Genomic DNA, 16,519 nt, shown 5'->3' on the forward strand with positions numbered 1-16,519 from the left:
TTGTAAACCATAAACCACCAATATCCATGAAAGATGGTTAGCGGTCAACCAAAAAAGGCACTAGATGAAATGAATGTTAGTGGTAAACCAACAAAACCACCACTTAGAGAATCCAAAGCCCCAATTTGGATCATTTCCAGAATGAAGTGTTGAAAAACTTCTCACTTTGCACCTATCAGGGGGGAATATCAGAGATCGGTCTTCAAGATTTGAAGTCAATTAAAATCCAATCAACATTTGGGAATTCCAGCATAACAATTGGTCTCCTCAAATCAATCAAAATTAATGATAATCATAAAGGATGGGAATGCTTAGACATAGCAGCTATTCACTTCCAGATGTTGGTGGTTTCTCAGGCATATCTTCATTGGAGATCAGTTCAGTAGCTTCAGATTGAAGATAACAAAAATAATTGGTACAATCATTTAGACTTGTGATTGAGGGGGGGGGGATGTTAGACTGTGACTCCCTAGATAATCACAAAGTTTGAGAACACAATTGTTATGATTTGTAAACCTTATCTTTGATGAGGTGTTGTCATGATTGTCTGATGAGTTTTTAGTGAGATCTATATCTAGAATGGCCTTTTCATGTATTATAAATTCATATCTTGAGATCAATATAAAGTAAGAGAATGACTGAAGGCTTTTTCTGCCATTTGCTTGTCTTGTCTCGCTCATGTTAATTCTTAACACTCAATACACAAATTGGGCCCCTGTTTAGACCGCAATAATTACAGGACAATTGTGGCAGGTCACACATTCTCAAAGGTTTATGCTACATCCCTCCACCTGTATCTCTCTAGGGAGCTTGAGCGGAGGCAACTTAGAGCGAGAGGATGGGTTGGATTTTGACCTGAGCACTAGACTACTGATCTTTATACTCAGGGCCATATTGAGTGTAGGAAAAATTGCACCTGTAGATCCCTCCCCAGTTTCAAGTTTGTTTTCACATCAAGTTTAATGCTGATCTGAACTTGAATTTAAAATCTCAAAATGAAACACACAAATCTACTCTACTTTCACATTTTCTGAGAAATCACACATGCATGCATAAAATTTAGACACAATATTTTTGGTCAAACTGACCCTGGAAAAACCAGTGAGGAAGAGATAATTTAATTTCTTGTTAGAGAATTTTACAGCATTAATTAATAGCAATTAAATCCACTTATCTCCCTTGAAATTTGTGCCCAAAATTTCCTTGGAGAAAGTGTTGTAGCTGTTCCTTGAATTCCTGAACTGGTTGCCTTGATTTTCGTGCCCTTCACACTCAAAAAATAATACTCACACATAGATTGCTCCTAGAAATTCGTGCCCATAGGTTGCCTTTAATTTCAAGCCTCAAATTACCTCGAATTTCGAGTTCTAACAACCTCAAAAAACAGTGCTCAGCCACCCTCGAACTACCTCAAATTTCATGCCTTCTATCTGTAATAAATGCAGCCTGGTTGCTTTGAAGATCATGCTGTCCTTGCCTTGAATTCCATGCCTGTTCTTTGCCTTGGAATTTGTGCTACTTGGCTACTATCTTTACTGCTGTACGTGTTGTGCTTTGCCCTTCTATGCTAAACTTCTCCCTTGGTTCTCCCCCTCTTCTCCAAATCTCGTGAAGAAAAAATAAAAATTCTACGTCTTCACTCCCCTTTCTGCTTTTATAAACTCATTAATTACTAAAATCACTAACCCTTGTTCTCAATGGCCAAGATTAAATCTTGCCATCTCAAGATCAACGGTTGTGACTTGAGTCAGTTTTAGAAAAGGCCACTTTCTAAAATCACTTAAGTCACTCAAACTTTATAAAGTCACTTTTAGTAATTAAATAGAAAAAACCACTTTGTAATTTTATAAAATCTCTTTATAAATAAAGTCACTTTGTCACAAGGGGTTCACTTTACCACTTTTCCCAGGCTAGGCACAAAGCACTAGGAAACACTTCTTTGGTACCATTTCTCAACATTGAGTAAGCTTGACATCTCTCTTTGAAAGTTTATTGTTCTTTTGTAGGCTTTGGAAATTGTTTGACTTTGTCCCCATGGATACTTGGAGACATTTGGATCTTAGGATCCTTTTGTTATTCATCATGTGTTTATACGAGTCAGTCCTTGGTTGTCCATGCACACCACACAAGCTATCAAATTTTATTTAGAGCACTATTGGGGTAAAACAGGGTTGCCCTTTCCCCCCACACTATTTGGGATCTACATTGATGAGCTAGAGTCCTTGCATGAGCACATCCAGGAAGGTGATGGTTTCCTTCTACACCATGTATTTATTTCTATCTTGATGTTTGCGGATGATATGGTCCTTCTAACCTCATCCCCAGACGGATTGTAGCTACAGCTAGATGCCCTGGTCAACCTAGCTAAAACCAAGTTCATGATCTTCAATGCATCAAAGAAGATCCTCTCTGATCTAGATCACCATTTCTTTTTCAAAGGAGAGGAGATGGAGATCACCGGTTGTTCTACTTATTTGGGGGTACTATTCACATGACCTCTCTTCAGTTTGCAACATGTGTTTCAACCTCAAATTTATAAGGGCTATGGGTACTTGGCCTTGCCTAAGAGGCAGTGTTATTGGATTCATTTTTAGGACATATTAGCCAAGATGTCACTCATGGACACTCTTTTCTGGTCCACAGTTCTATGGGGACCTGGTTTACTAGACTTTGATTGGTTTTTGGTAGAAAGAGTACAAATTATCCTCCTTCACTACATCATTTGGTCCAAGTAGATAGTTCCGCAGCCCATCATTCTTGTAGAGTTTGGAGCTCACCCTTTTTGACTTGAGACAATGTTTGGCCTTGTTTCTCTTCCACATCGTGTTTGGAGCTGCACTGATACCATGGAGGGGCGTGACCTGTATCCATACTTGGCTTATTGTTCATCAGAGTCCATTGTAGCAACTATCCTTTGTCTCAATCCTAGTTTTGGTACACCAAAGTCTCGGATCTCCTTGATTCGGTTGGTATTATGATGGACTAGCTTCGATTGAGATAATCCCTGTGTGCACTTGGCTACCTCCTACCAACCAAACAAGAGACAAATAGAATCATTCAAGAGGATCTCTATAGGAAATATGTATATATCACTTGAATAAATCCTTAGGGTGGGTTATGCCCGAAGATGTAACGAATAAAATATATAAATAATATAAATATAATGTAAATGATAATAATCATAAATAATAATTAGTTAAGGTAGTAATTAGGTTGAAGAGGCATGTCTAAATAAGACATGAATCTTCATGAAGAGACACTTGCCTAATATATAAGCAAGCCTCTCGTTATCATTGTAATTCATTATCATTCTTATTCTTATTCACATATTTAATATAATATTTATATCCTCAATGGATGATTTCATATTCCAAGTTTTCTAGAGTAATTAGTTTTTAGAAGGAACTTTGTTCACTTCATTGGGTATTCATTTGGTATCAGAGCAGTTCGATATAAATAATATAAATATAATGTAAATGATAATAATCATAAATAATAATTAGTTAAGGTAGTAATTAGGTTGAAGAGGCATGTCTAAATAAGACATGAATCTTCATGAAGAGACACTTGCCTGATATATAAGCAAGCCTCTCGTTATCATTGTAATTCATTATCATTCTTATTCTTATTCACATATTTAATATAATATTTATATCCTCAATGGATGATTTCATATTCCAAGTTTTCTAGAGTAATTAGTTTTTAGAAGGAACTTTGTTCGCTTCATTGGGTATTCATTTGGTATCAAAGCAGTTCGGTCCTCTAGGTTGCTTAATCGGTGCACAGATCCCTATCCAAGTCTTTGACTATCGAAATTCGTCAACCTTGTTGTCGTATAATTGAAGCATTTTGCTCAATATTTGGGAGTTTCTCCTTTTCTCCGTTTTTCTAGGTCTTTGGCCATAAAAAAAATTAACAAAAAAAAATATATAAGTAAATAAATTAAAAAAAGAAGAAGAAGAAAAAAGTAAAAGAAAAAAACAAAACGGATACAAAATCTCATACCAAGTATATTTAAAACTTTTTACGTGGAGAAGCCCGTGGTGTAAAAAACAACACATGGTATTTTAAAAAGTTAAAGGAAAAAAACAAAAACAAAAAACAAAAGGAATACGTTTTACTTTTTACGTGGAGAACATTTTAACGGAGGTTTTAAAAACAACCCATGGTATTTTAAAAGTTAAAGAAAAAACAAGGATACAAAAGCTCTTATGTGAAAGGTAAATATTACTTTTTACAGGAGGTTTTAAAAACAACCCATGGTATTTTAAAAATAAAAGATATTTTGATAACATTGGAGAAAAAGGGTGTGATCTAAATAATTTTAATCGTTCAAATCTAAAGATTGTGACAGTACCAAGAGTGAGTCAGGTCTCATCCAAATTTTCTGAGAAAAAGAAATATTATTATAATTATAAAAAGGGATACTATATAAGCCTTATATAGTTACATATAAAAGGAAAAGCGGGTCTCAAAAAAATTATATATAAATTTTGTATAATTATAATTTTATAATATATGTAAATTAAAATTATATAATATATATAATTTATAATTATATATATTAAAAAAATTATTATTATATAAAATTTTTATAAAAAGAGTAAAAAAAAAGAAGAGAGAAATTATATAATAAAAAAATAAATAAATAAAAAAAGAGGAGAGAGAATATATCATATAAAAAAAGAGAGAAATTATATAAAAAGAGAGTAAAAAAAAAGGGTAGAATTGGCAAAAGATATAAGTAAGGGATAAAGGAATATAAAGTTTAGGGTTCAGTTTTATTTAACAGAAAGTGAGAGAGATAAACGATAAGTTTTGAAGGAGTAATAAAGCTTTAAAGGTATTTAAAAAAAAAGAGAAGTAAATTTAAAAAAAAAAGAAAAAAAGAAAAAAATATGGAATCCCTGAGTTGGGAACAAAAACAATCAATCGCAAGAGATATAGAACAATTAATTACAAGAATGGAGCAACGGGCTGAGGAGAGAAAGAGAATGAATTTCTTCTTCGATTCTCTATATCCATCATCATTTCCATAGAATGATGTTATCCAGTGTACCGAGAAAGTGCAGCTAAAAGATCAAGAGAATGACAAAATAGCCAAGATTCAACAAAGCAAGGAAGTGTTAGAATGCGAACATAAAAATCTTGTGGATATACATTACAAAGAAATAATGGAAAAGGACGAAGAAATTTCTCGTCTCAAGGAGCACGTCGAAAAATTATTGGCACAAGTAAAGAAGACTAAAGTCTCAAAGAAAGAACTCAAGTAGCATTTATCAGAACAAGAAGAGGAAAATTTGCGTTTAAAGAACCTTAATAAAAATTTATTAGAACAAATCAGAGATCTAAAAGATGAAAAACTTAAAATTCAAAACACTGAAAATAAGGTTGATGAATCAAAAACCGAAGAAATTTTATGTCTGAGAAACCATAATCAAAGTCTGCTCAATCAAACTAAGAAACTTAAGGAGGATAAGAAAGCATTAAAAGATAAGTTGGAACAAGTCACTCAAGTAGAAGTATCAGAATCTCCAGTTGCAACCGTTCAAGTTGAAAATAAGGGAACGAATACCGATCCCGTGAATATGACAACTCAAGAAGACAAGTCAGTTGAAGAAACGACACGCTTAGATGTTGCAGTTCAAACAATGGACATCCCAAGTGAATGTTCCATAACCAATTCAACAACATCTTCACCAAAAGAAAATCTAAAAACTTTATATCGGCATCTGAATCACGAGAGTAGACAAATCAACCAAGCTACATATCAGGACCATTCAAACCAAAGACAACAAATTAATGTTTCAGAGAATAATGACGTAACATCCATCCAGTCTTACGCTGACAAGTCATTACAAAATTCCAGTGATCAGAATACTATATAGAAAATTAATCTGGGATGGTCTGATCCCTTCTTAGTGCGACAATTCTGTTTGTCACTAAGAAGATCATATTAGCTTGTATCGACAAAGATGACTGTTTCAAGAGAGAAAGACTTTCAAAACTGAAAAAGAGATCAAGCCTTTTCATCGACAAGCTTTGAGGACAAAGCTTTTTGAGGAAGAAGGAAATGTAACGAATAAAATATATAAATAATATAAATATAATGTAAATGATAATAATCATAAATAATAATTAGTTAAGCTAGTAATTAGGTTGAAGAGGCATATTTAAATAAGACATGAATCTTCATGAAGAGACACTTGCCTGATATATAAGCAAGCCTCTCATTATCATTGTAATTCATTATCATTCTTATTCTTATTCACATATTTAATATAATTTTATATCTTCAATGGATGATTTCATATTCCAAGTTTTCTAGAGTAATTAGTTTTTAGAAGGAACTTTGTTCGCTTCAGAAGACAACTTTCTATGCTGACCACTTCATGGTGATGGGGGATGGGACTCATTATTCATTGTTCAGCCATTGGATGCACACCCTGCAGATCCCCTTGGGACAATTCGAGTTGGCTCTCATAGACTGTGGATTGAGATTGACCACTAGATTGACTGATCAAATAGGATATGCCAACTGTGCCATCTTTGAGAGATTGGGATTGAGGAGCATTTAATCTTTCGTTTCCCCATTTATTATGAGATCTGTGACAGATTTTATTTCCCATTCAAGGCAATCTAGACGCTCTTCAGTTTCTTTCAATACTCAGATTACAGATATCTAGCATTTACATGTAGGAGGCCCTTAGACTTTGTGCCTACATTGTCCAGAATCCTTCTTGACCAGATCTTGTTTAGTGGATTATGTCCTTTCTGGTGCTCTTGTCAGCTAGGGGCACTAAGAGGCAGATTGATAGTAGCATTATCTCAGACTCCAGATCAGTGTGAGCCTGAGGGACCATTCCCCTTCTCCAGAGGTATTAAGAGATACTGCCAGACCAGATCTCTTACTAGTAGGCAACCAAGGTCACCTAGACACTAGCGGTGGTTTACGTCTTCCTGGCAGCAGTACAACAGAGAGTCCAGATCTCCCCCCAACTCTCCCTAGGGCCACCATTCTGTTTTGAGTTTTCTTCATTCAGCCTTGAGTGTTAGGAGAGATAGATTTAGTGGATCATGACCTAGTCCCTGGTTCCTTTCTGTAGTTTCCTGCACTTGGAGTTGAGTGTTTTCCACGTTTTAGCATATAGATCTTATGTTTCTACTTTATTTCTTGTTCTTTATATAGGAGACCTTTTGGTACTTCTGCTCACTGTTGATAATATCGGCGATATATCGCCGAATATCGAAAATATCGCGATATTTTTGGCGAGCCGATATATCACCCCGAAAATATCGCGATATATCGACGATATTTTCGAAAATATTGCTCGACGATCTAAAATATCGTCGGGCGTGCTTTTCCGCGGCTATAAAAAACGAAAATTGGTTTTTTTTTCTTCATTTTTGTTTTTGAGTGTTGGAGAAGAAAGGGAAAGAGTTTTGTGGTGCTTGTCAAGGAGGGTTTGAAGATCAAACGACGATTATCACCACCAATTAAGATTTTTTTGTGGATCAAAGATTGAAGAGTAGTGAGACAAACTTCATTTCTTCCATTAGCAGGTATGTTCTTAAAAACCCCTATGTTAATGAATTTTTCATAGATTTAGGGTTATGCTTGCTTGCCTCTTTGCCTACCAACATTTTGTTTCTTTGTTTTTTTCCATTTGCTATGATTTTCATACCCATGAACCAATGCAAGGGTTTTCTCCATATTTGGACAGCAAGCTTCATTTTTTTTTTTCAACTTTCTTATGCACCCTCTTATTGCCATTTTTCATTCACATTGCAAAATGCAAATAATGTAGTAATTTTTTTTGAATGAGGTTGTTATTACTTATTATTTTTTCATTTTGTGTTGGGGGGTTTAATGCCAATTTTTTGTTTTTTTTGTGCCCTAGGTTTGAATTAGTTCACTACAAATGTCAAATATGCCAAAAGCCTTGGACCCATTTTGGGAGTATGGGGAGGCTATTGGTGGGGCAAATCAGGCATATATATCATGCAACTTCTGTTGGACCAAGATGTCAGGAGGGATTACACGATTGAAATACCATCTGGCTAAACTCTCTGCATATGATGCAGATGTGATGCCTTGTATGGTTTCTAGTGCAGAGGTTATACAAAAAGCTCATGAAGCAATTGCTGAACAAGACAGAAAGAAAGCTGCTAGGGAGAGTCCAATGGTTTCAGATAGATAGCTGCTAGTTTTATTTGTTTTGCAACTTTTGCTACATATAAGTTTATAACTCATGATGATGAAATACTTTTAAAGTTTTATATATGTGATGTTATTTTGTTTGAGTCCTTGATTGGACAATTATCACTATCAGGGATCAGCAGGATATGTGATGTTATTTTGTTTGAGTCCTTGATTGGACAATTATCAATTTATCACTATCAGGGATCAGTAGGATATGTGATGTTATTTTGTTTGAGTCCTTGATTGGACAATTATGTGGGATCAGCAGGATTTGGTATCGCCTTTGAAGTTTGATGTATCATTTCTATTTGACATCATATATATCAATGCCTTCTTCATATTTATGTGCCAATGTGTTTAGTTCATGTTGTTATTGCTTTATATGTTTAGAAATCTGAAAAAAATGAATATATTATGCATTTTTTATGCTTGCCGATATTTTCGCCGATACTGCCGATAAGATATTTTCCGGACCCTCGCCGATATTTTCCCGATACCGATATTATCAACACTGCTTCTGCTTGTGTCGACATAATTGTACTCAGCAGTCCCATTGACCTACTTTTCTGGTCATTTGTTGGACATTGATATAATTATCTTATTTTATCTTATCTACTTTTAACAGATCACCATGTATTAGGTGTGAAATAAATGTAACTGGCCAATTAGTATTTAAAGCCACCTCTCCAAGAAATTATACATGCCAGGTTTTCTACTGTTTAAAACAATTTTATTTTTTTGAGCATTATCCCACTTATATTGTTGCATTTAGAAGATATCTATCAACTGCTCTTGCTCTGCTTATATCATCTAACATCAATTTCAGCCTTATTGAGTAGAGGTGATAACTCTATTCGTTCTGCTAAAACATTTTCTGTAGGGCTTATTAAAATATATTGAAATGCGTCGATTTGGCATTTACTAAGATCTTTATTCAGTCAATTATGATTTGGCATTTACTAAGATCTTTATTTAGTCAATTATGAGTACTAAAAGTGTGCATGCATGCAGCCATAACTCTTTATTTGTAATTTTTCTTTGGTTAATTTAAATTTTGCGAAATGCTCCAAAAGAGTTCATGACACCTTTGTAAGAATGTTGTTGAAGTTCATACAAATATCTATCTGGATTGTGTTTCTTGGACATTGCCAGTTGTTGATCAATTTGGAGACTTCGTAACTGCTTCTATTCCTCTTTTATTTTTAATACTGTAACATACAATCTTGGTTTACTTTTGTGATTTTACTTTGTTTGTTTTCAGGATAACAGTCCGAGTCTCCTAGGCCTTAATACTTCAGATTGCAGTACTGTCCTAGGTCTCACTGGCACAATGAGTGAATCTATTGACCTAAAGGCCAAAAGTGAAAATATTAATGGCACAGTGATGGAGAAAAAACGAAGCTGTGATATAATTGGTAGTACTTCCCCAGAAGCAAAGAAGTTGAAAAATGATGGAGGCCAAACCTTAAAAGAGGAATCAAGTGCTAATGAAGGAAATTTTAGAGATGACAGCTCTAGGGAGGCTGATGTAGAAAAAGGAAATAAAGAGAGTCAAGACACTGTTGATTTGTCTGCAAGTGAACAGAAATTAATCGCAACAAAGGGAATTACAGAGGTTGATTTTCAATTTCGTGTTGAATCTCACACAGGAAACAAACAGACAGAGGGGAACAATAGCTCAGTGGAAAATAATCATAGTTCAAATAGCACAAGTGATCAAATAGAACCTTCTCATCAATTCACACTTATTGAAGCAGATGCAGCAGAGGATAAGGGTTCACGACATACCATGGAGGATGCCTGGGTTGTTCTTCCAGAAGCAAGCTTAGGGATCCCAGGAAAGTTGAGGTACAATAAGATCATCATCTTTTTTCTTATTTTAGTTTTAGGCACTGGATATTCACATCTAAAGCTCATGTGACATAGTAGCCAACAAGAATCCTAAAACAACCAACATTTACCACTTGTCACCTGTACGATCAATATTTATGGATTCCTTTACTTTTTCCATGTATTTAGTTGTTGAGTACATCTGCCGGAATGGCTATCCATAAAAGGCTTTGAATTGCATGTTTTACAGATTAATTGATGAGAGAAATGGAATCATCACTGTATTCTCTATATCCATTGAAAGTGGTCTTCCCATGGCTTATTTGTTACAAAATATCCTGCAAGAATTTGACAGCATTCTTTTATATTGCAACCAAATGCAGCTGTAAAGGAATAAAACAGAAGACTAGATGTACCAAGTCATAAATTAGGATGATATTGTATTGAGTGTACATGTTTGGTCTATGGGAAGGAATATTTGAACACAACAGTATATGCCACTTTTTTCATAATCAACTAGGTATTTAAAGATAAAGATATTCTTCTCTGTCCATATCACAAATCCATAAACCTGATCATATTTTGGGTATCTGATACTCTGTTACTATGTGTAGTTGATGAGAATTAAGGGAAATTATAGCTTATGTGATACCTATAGTAGAAATAATATGTTTGTTCATCTGGAAATAGGTGTTAAATAGTGCAGGAGAATGGGTGACACTGGTTCATTGGGATCAGTCCAAGTGACCCTCAATTAAGTGCTGAAAATATCATAATGAACACCTTAGTTGATGTCTCTTTTCGAGAGATTTGGAGCCTTAGAGAATATCGCAGGTGGGAAATTTTCTATATCTCAATCCATGGTGTGAAGGGGAGTCGCAACTTGAGCATACCAGCTAATGCCAAAAACGTGGCTGGCTAATCCCATGTATGAATTACCAACATGATAGGGATCTGTCTCTCTCTTAACTCTCTTTTGCACGTATCTCTTCTTAATTGTATTTCTATATTTGGTCTGATCTAATTAACAGTCTTGTTAAGGTCTGACAAGGTGCTAGTGTGGCGCCACATAGAACAAATGCCCACTGTCACCTCGGCATGAGTCCCCATTCTGTAGGAACAAAGCCATGGGAGGCTTCCCTACAATCACAAAATTCTCCAAATAAATCTTTTAGCACTTCAAAATAATGAGTGATAGTTGAGGTATTCAAATCTGGAATATACTACTAACAAAAAGGAGTCAAATCCCCACTAGCGCCAAAAACCCAAATTTTTATTATTGCAGATTTTTATCTCTAGCAAAGCTGGAATTTGATTTTTGACTTTTAGAAATGTTCGAATAAAGCCTGGAAGTGAGAAAAATGAAAGGGGTTGATGGAATATACCTTCAGGCTCAAAACTCTCATGAAAGGCTTTCACTTACCATGTAAATTTGCTGTTGTAAATTGAAGTTACAAACCTGCAAAACCCTTATATGGCCACTTGAATTTCTTATAATCATCCTTTTCTGCACAACAAAAGCAACTATACCTTCCTTGGGCCAATTTGATAAACCTTAAAAGCAAACCCAAGTGAGAAAGCGAGCTAAAGATATGAATTTAGGCTCAAGCTAGTGAAATATTTTTCGCTTTTTGTATTTTCTGATATTTTGTTTTTTGAATATTAGTAGATAGAATTTTGAAAAAAGATTTGTATTTTGAAAATAATGGAAGTGAACTGAGGCTTACTGTGTCCTTCTAGTTACCTCTTCTGGTATCGGATTGTGATCACAACCCCCTCTAATTCAGCCTCATGTTTTTGGATAGGAAGTGAGTTTGGAATCTTGAACTAGTCGCCCCCACTCTTGTCTATGATTTTCACTAGTGCCCAATTTATATTTTTGGGCATTAGACTCAATGCACACACACACACGAGATCTGGTAACAGTCTCAAATTAACTAATTAACTGAAACACACATATGTGCCTAACCAGAAACAAATCTTGCACAGTGGAACTTATAAAACCAACAATCAAATCATGCACAGTAAACACAATTTCGCACAAGTTCAGCGCAATCATCAGTTCTTCATTAATTCTTTTCAGAATCTACTAGGGCTCCCCTACTAGGATAATAGCCCTCGAGGAAATTACATATACAACAATTACCCTGGATCTGATCCAGTGGATCAAGTTCTAGATCCATCCTTAATCTGGCTGTTCTAGATCTCCTTTGTTGCTTCGTGCTCTTACCTCGAACCCGTCACAACTTAGTATCTCACTCATAGCAAACCTGCAATATTACTCATGCAGATCTTTTTCTTACTTGAGAGAATCTCTCTCCCAATGCCTTGTGCCCCTACATGTTTTTGTGCTCTTGCTCGATTCGCTCGGCCCTTTTAGCCCTACTTGGCCCTTTCGGACCTCTCGACCCTCCAGGCCTACCACAAGCCCTCTTGGTCCTCCACAAATCTGAGGCCTACCACAGACTCTCTTGGTGTCCTATTTGCTGTCAACAAGCCCTCTTGGCCCTATTTCCTGTCAACATGACCTCTCAGCCCTCTTGGCTCTCTATAGGCCCTCTCGGCCTAACTCAACCCAACTTGGCCTACTCGACCCACTCAACTCCATAAGACGTTGCTCTTGTTGAGTACTTCACAGGCCCTCTCAAACCTCCATAGATCTGATGCCTACTTGGCCTTCTCCTCCACAAGATGCTCTCTTGTCGACCACCTTCCATAGGGCCTCTTAGCCCTCAAAGGCCTAAGGCCTATTCAACCTTCTCCTCCACAAGATGCTCTCTTGCCAACCACCTTCCATAGGCCCTCTCGGCCCTCAAGGGGTTTGAGGCCTACTCGGCCTTCTCCTTCACAAGATGCTCTCTTCTTAAATCACAAGAGTGAATCACTCACCCTTTTATTTATACTTTTCCAAAGGGTGCAATACCATGGGTTATTAGAATACTATGAGTCATCAGAATACCATGGGTATATGGGTGCAAAGCCCCATCACTTAGCCCACTTGCCCCACATGTGAGAATACTTCCAATGCTACCAAAACTTCAATACCTTGTAATATTCCTAATGGAAAAATTAACAATAATAACAAAACAATGTACAAGGACAACAAAAATAAATGAAAGTCACGACCACAAATTAAAGCACAAGAGATAATAGCCAAATATTCTGAGCCATTTTATTAATAAACTGGGGAACAAGTACATAAAACGAGTTGAAATGATAGAACTTGGGCTTGCTATGCAGTTTGAGAAAAACCCAGAAAAGATAGCTCAAACTCGAGTGTGGAAGTGTCCCCGGAGTGATCTGCGCACTACCCAGAAATAATTTGCTGCTATCTGCTAGTTGCTGGTTGGCCTACTGATCTTAGGGCTAAACACTCCTTGGAATGCTATGAAAATTTAACCTCAGACTCCTCTCATAAAATCCACAAAACCTAGAAATGGTTTTGGCTGAATCCAGATGATGAAGGAGCCCTACAAAAGGGGTGCAAGTGGCTCTCTGGATGGCTATATGCCCTACTGGAATTCGGTTCTATATACTGCTCAGAAAATTCCAAAACTTCTGGTATGGTCTCTCCTCCATATCCGCTAAAACCTAGAAAGGGTTTGGCTCCACTCCCAGCTGGGTGCCCAACTAGTTGTTGCTACGTTCTATTGAAGAAATTATCTGCTCAAACAATCCACGACCTTCTCCACTGAAGAAACCACTCTCACTAACAATCTCCTTCCTGGGATGTCAAATCACCAATTCTCAAGCCTTCCAATTTGCTCCTCTCTATACCTGCGCAAGATCTACCAGAAAGACACACGCATTGCCAAAAGCAAGTGACTTTGGCCCACAAGAATGGCTTAGCTTTAAGCCCACAAATTGCCACCAAAGTTCCCTCCGGAAACTACCTTTTTCTCTAGCCAAAATTCCTCCTGAAACAATATTTCCTCTACCCCTGCGCAAGATTTCTCCAGTGACTCTGTGCACAGCTAGAAATAAGAAATTCGGCGCACAAATAGTGCTAATCTCGAGCCGCAAATCTGCCACAAAATCACTGACATCAATAGAGAAAACACCTACAAAATAGTCAGAACTCCAACCCACGATAGGTGATCCTCCAATGAGTAACTCAAGTTGCCTATGCGCCCAAGGAGTGTGTATAACTAGGTGAACACCTGCAATAAAGCTCTATGGAAATCTTGAATTGGACTCCCCCAAGTTTCCTCACTAGGGAGACACTCGAAGTTCTTCGAAATGAGGGTGGAATTCGACTTGGAACTCCTGTGGCAAACAACACTTCTCTTCTTGTGCTCAACAATTTCAAAAGAGGTTGAAATGTCTAAGTGTGATAGTCAAAAGATGCCCCACAAATGAGTCTACTCTTATAATTTCTCTCCATGCTTCTAGACTCCTTTTTGATATTATTTTATTGGTGGGGGCCATTTTCCACTTAATAACTTTTTGCCGGCATTTTAATAAAATGATATTTGCCGCCATTCTCCAAAATATTATTTTGTTGCACTTTTCTAATAAAAATAATATTTTCCCCCTTTTAATCAAAATTGGGCAAAACCCCTTAGCAATTTTTGCTCTCACAAAATTGGGAATATTATAGTCCCCCTCGCCAAAAATTGCTTGTCCTCAAGCAATATCACCATATGCTGTGGCTCCCAGGTTGGCCTAGCTAATAATGCCAACATCCCAAATGTGCCACTAAACCACTCCTTGTTGCTGTGCCACCATCACATGAGTGAATCTTGTGACACCGGGCTCCCAAACCAACCTGATCCATGTGAATCTCCCTTTGCTCCACTTGCTATCCAACAAGATATAGTTGCCATAAGCCCTATGCATATCGCCAATAAGTAGAGCACCTTGATTATGTGGAACTCTGGTCAACTCCTGGAGACGCTTCCCTACTGAGAGACCAATCTCATGTACCTTAAGAGTAGACTCCTGAAGATGCAATCCAACCCCTGTGGAGATGAATCCTCTCCCACTTGAACTCTCCATGATCTCCTCCTGCTGATCATCATGCCATACCAGTGAAGTGCCCCATGCCAACAACTGATCACCAGGGAGCTAAACACTCTCCATAAAACTAAAACCCAATGGAAGATCTGCCTGGTCTCCTCCTGTAGAAAATAGCTCATCCTTGAAGGTTGCTGAATTGCCAAGCCCTATAATGCTAAGGTCCCAAGCTAATCTCAAAACGATACCACCATGATGACGCCACATCACTTTGACTATGACTGGCTCCCCATAGTGCTCATACTGTATTTTCCCCTCCTGGAACCTGATGGCGAAGTATCTCCGCCAGGGTTGCGGGGGAGTGCCCCCCCCACGCCCCCACTCCCAATTTGCGCTCCAAGTGGGAGCGACTAGGGAGCTACTTGGGAGTGCGTTCTTGGCCAGAAAAAAGCTCCCTAGTTTTGGTCGGAGCGTTTTAGGGAGCGGTCGGGAGTGTTCGTTCCTTGACCGCTCCCGTATATGCTTTGGGAGCGTTTTTCCAGAGGGGGAGCGCTCCCTCTGAAAAAAGGCTCCTGGACGGCGAAAAAAAAGGCCGCGCGACCAAGGGAGGGCGACGCTGGTGATGAAGAGTAGAGAGTAGGGAGGGAAAGGGGAGAGGAGAGAGGAAAGGGAGGGAAAGGGGGTGGGGGGAAATAAATAGACCCTCTCCCCTCCCATTATTCACTTCATCCATTGCAAGAGGAGCAAGAGAGTTTGGAGCAAGAGAGAATTTGAAGCTTGGAGAGAGGAGCTTCGTGAGAGAGGAGCTTTCAAGGGGAGATTGGATCTTGGGATTGAAGGCCAAAGAGGTCGGATCTACACTCTAATCTAGGTTTTTTTTTTTTTTTTTTTAATGTTCATTGCTAAATAAAAAAATACAATTTTTCTCTATTTTCCATTCCCATTCGTCCATTTTTTGCAGAATCAAAACTTCAAATTTCAAACAGCATGGTTATATGGCTTGACATTTTCTTCTTATTGGTTCCTTTTTTGGTTATTATGGTGTTGGAGAGTAGAAGAAGGAGGTTTGATCATGAAGAAGAGGATGATGAAGTGGGTTATAGTGGATTTGATGAAAACCCCGTAGAGGAGTACCTTGGTGAGGAGGAAGAGAGTGAACATGATTCAACCCAAAAAACTAAACAAGACCAAGCCCCATTCTGGAAATATGTTTCTAAGCCTGAAGCAGGGAAAGGGGGTGGAACTACTAAATTTGATTGCCCCCATTGCAACAAAATTGACACAGGTTCATACACCCCTGCCAGAAGGCACCTCTGTGGGAAAAGGCCATGGGATGAAGATAAAAAAATAGGAATCAAAACTTGTGCAAGTGTGTCAGCAACAGATAGAACCAAATACATACAAATCTAAAAATCAAAGGGTTTCTTTGAACCAAGCTCACAATGACATCAACATGCACAAACTCAAAGAACTCCTTCAACATCCTCTCATGGTAGTGGATATGGAGGCACAAGGCTACCAAACATCTCT

General features: G+C 37.5%; 1 protein-coding gene across 6 annotated transcripts in view; it reads left to right on the top strand.

The window, feature by feature from the left end:
* Window positions 1-16,519, top strand: part of LOC149231065 (Protein phosphatase 2C family protein) — a 434,498-nt gene that overhangs the window by 37,356 nt on the left and 380,623 nt on the right. For all 6 annotated transcript variants that reach the window (XM_089379112.1, XM_089379111.1, XM_089379109.1 and 3 more), the window contains one exon: window positions 9,465-10,051. In XM_089379112.1, the coding sequence (XP_089235238.1) occupies window positions 9,534-10,051 (518 nt within the window). In that variant the 5' untranslated portion in view covers window positions 9,465-9,533. The remainder of the gene's footprint in view (window positions 1-9,464; window positions 10,052-16,519) is intronic.

The sequence above is a fragment of the Pinus tabuliformis genome, chromosome J (genome assembly GCF_031772625.1).
Source record: "Pinus tabuliformis cultivar Carrire ecotype Pingquan chromosome J, CPIR1, whole genome shotgun sequence".
NCBI lineage: Eukaryota > Viridiplantae > Streptophyta > Pinopsida > Pinales > Pinaceae > Pinus > Pinus tabuliformis.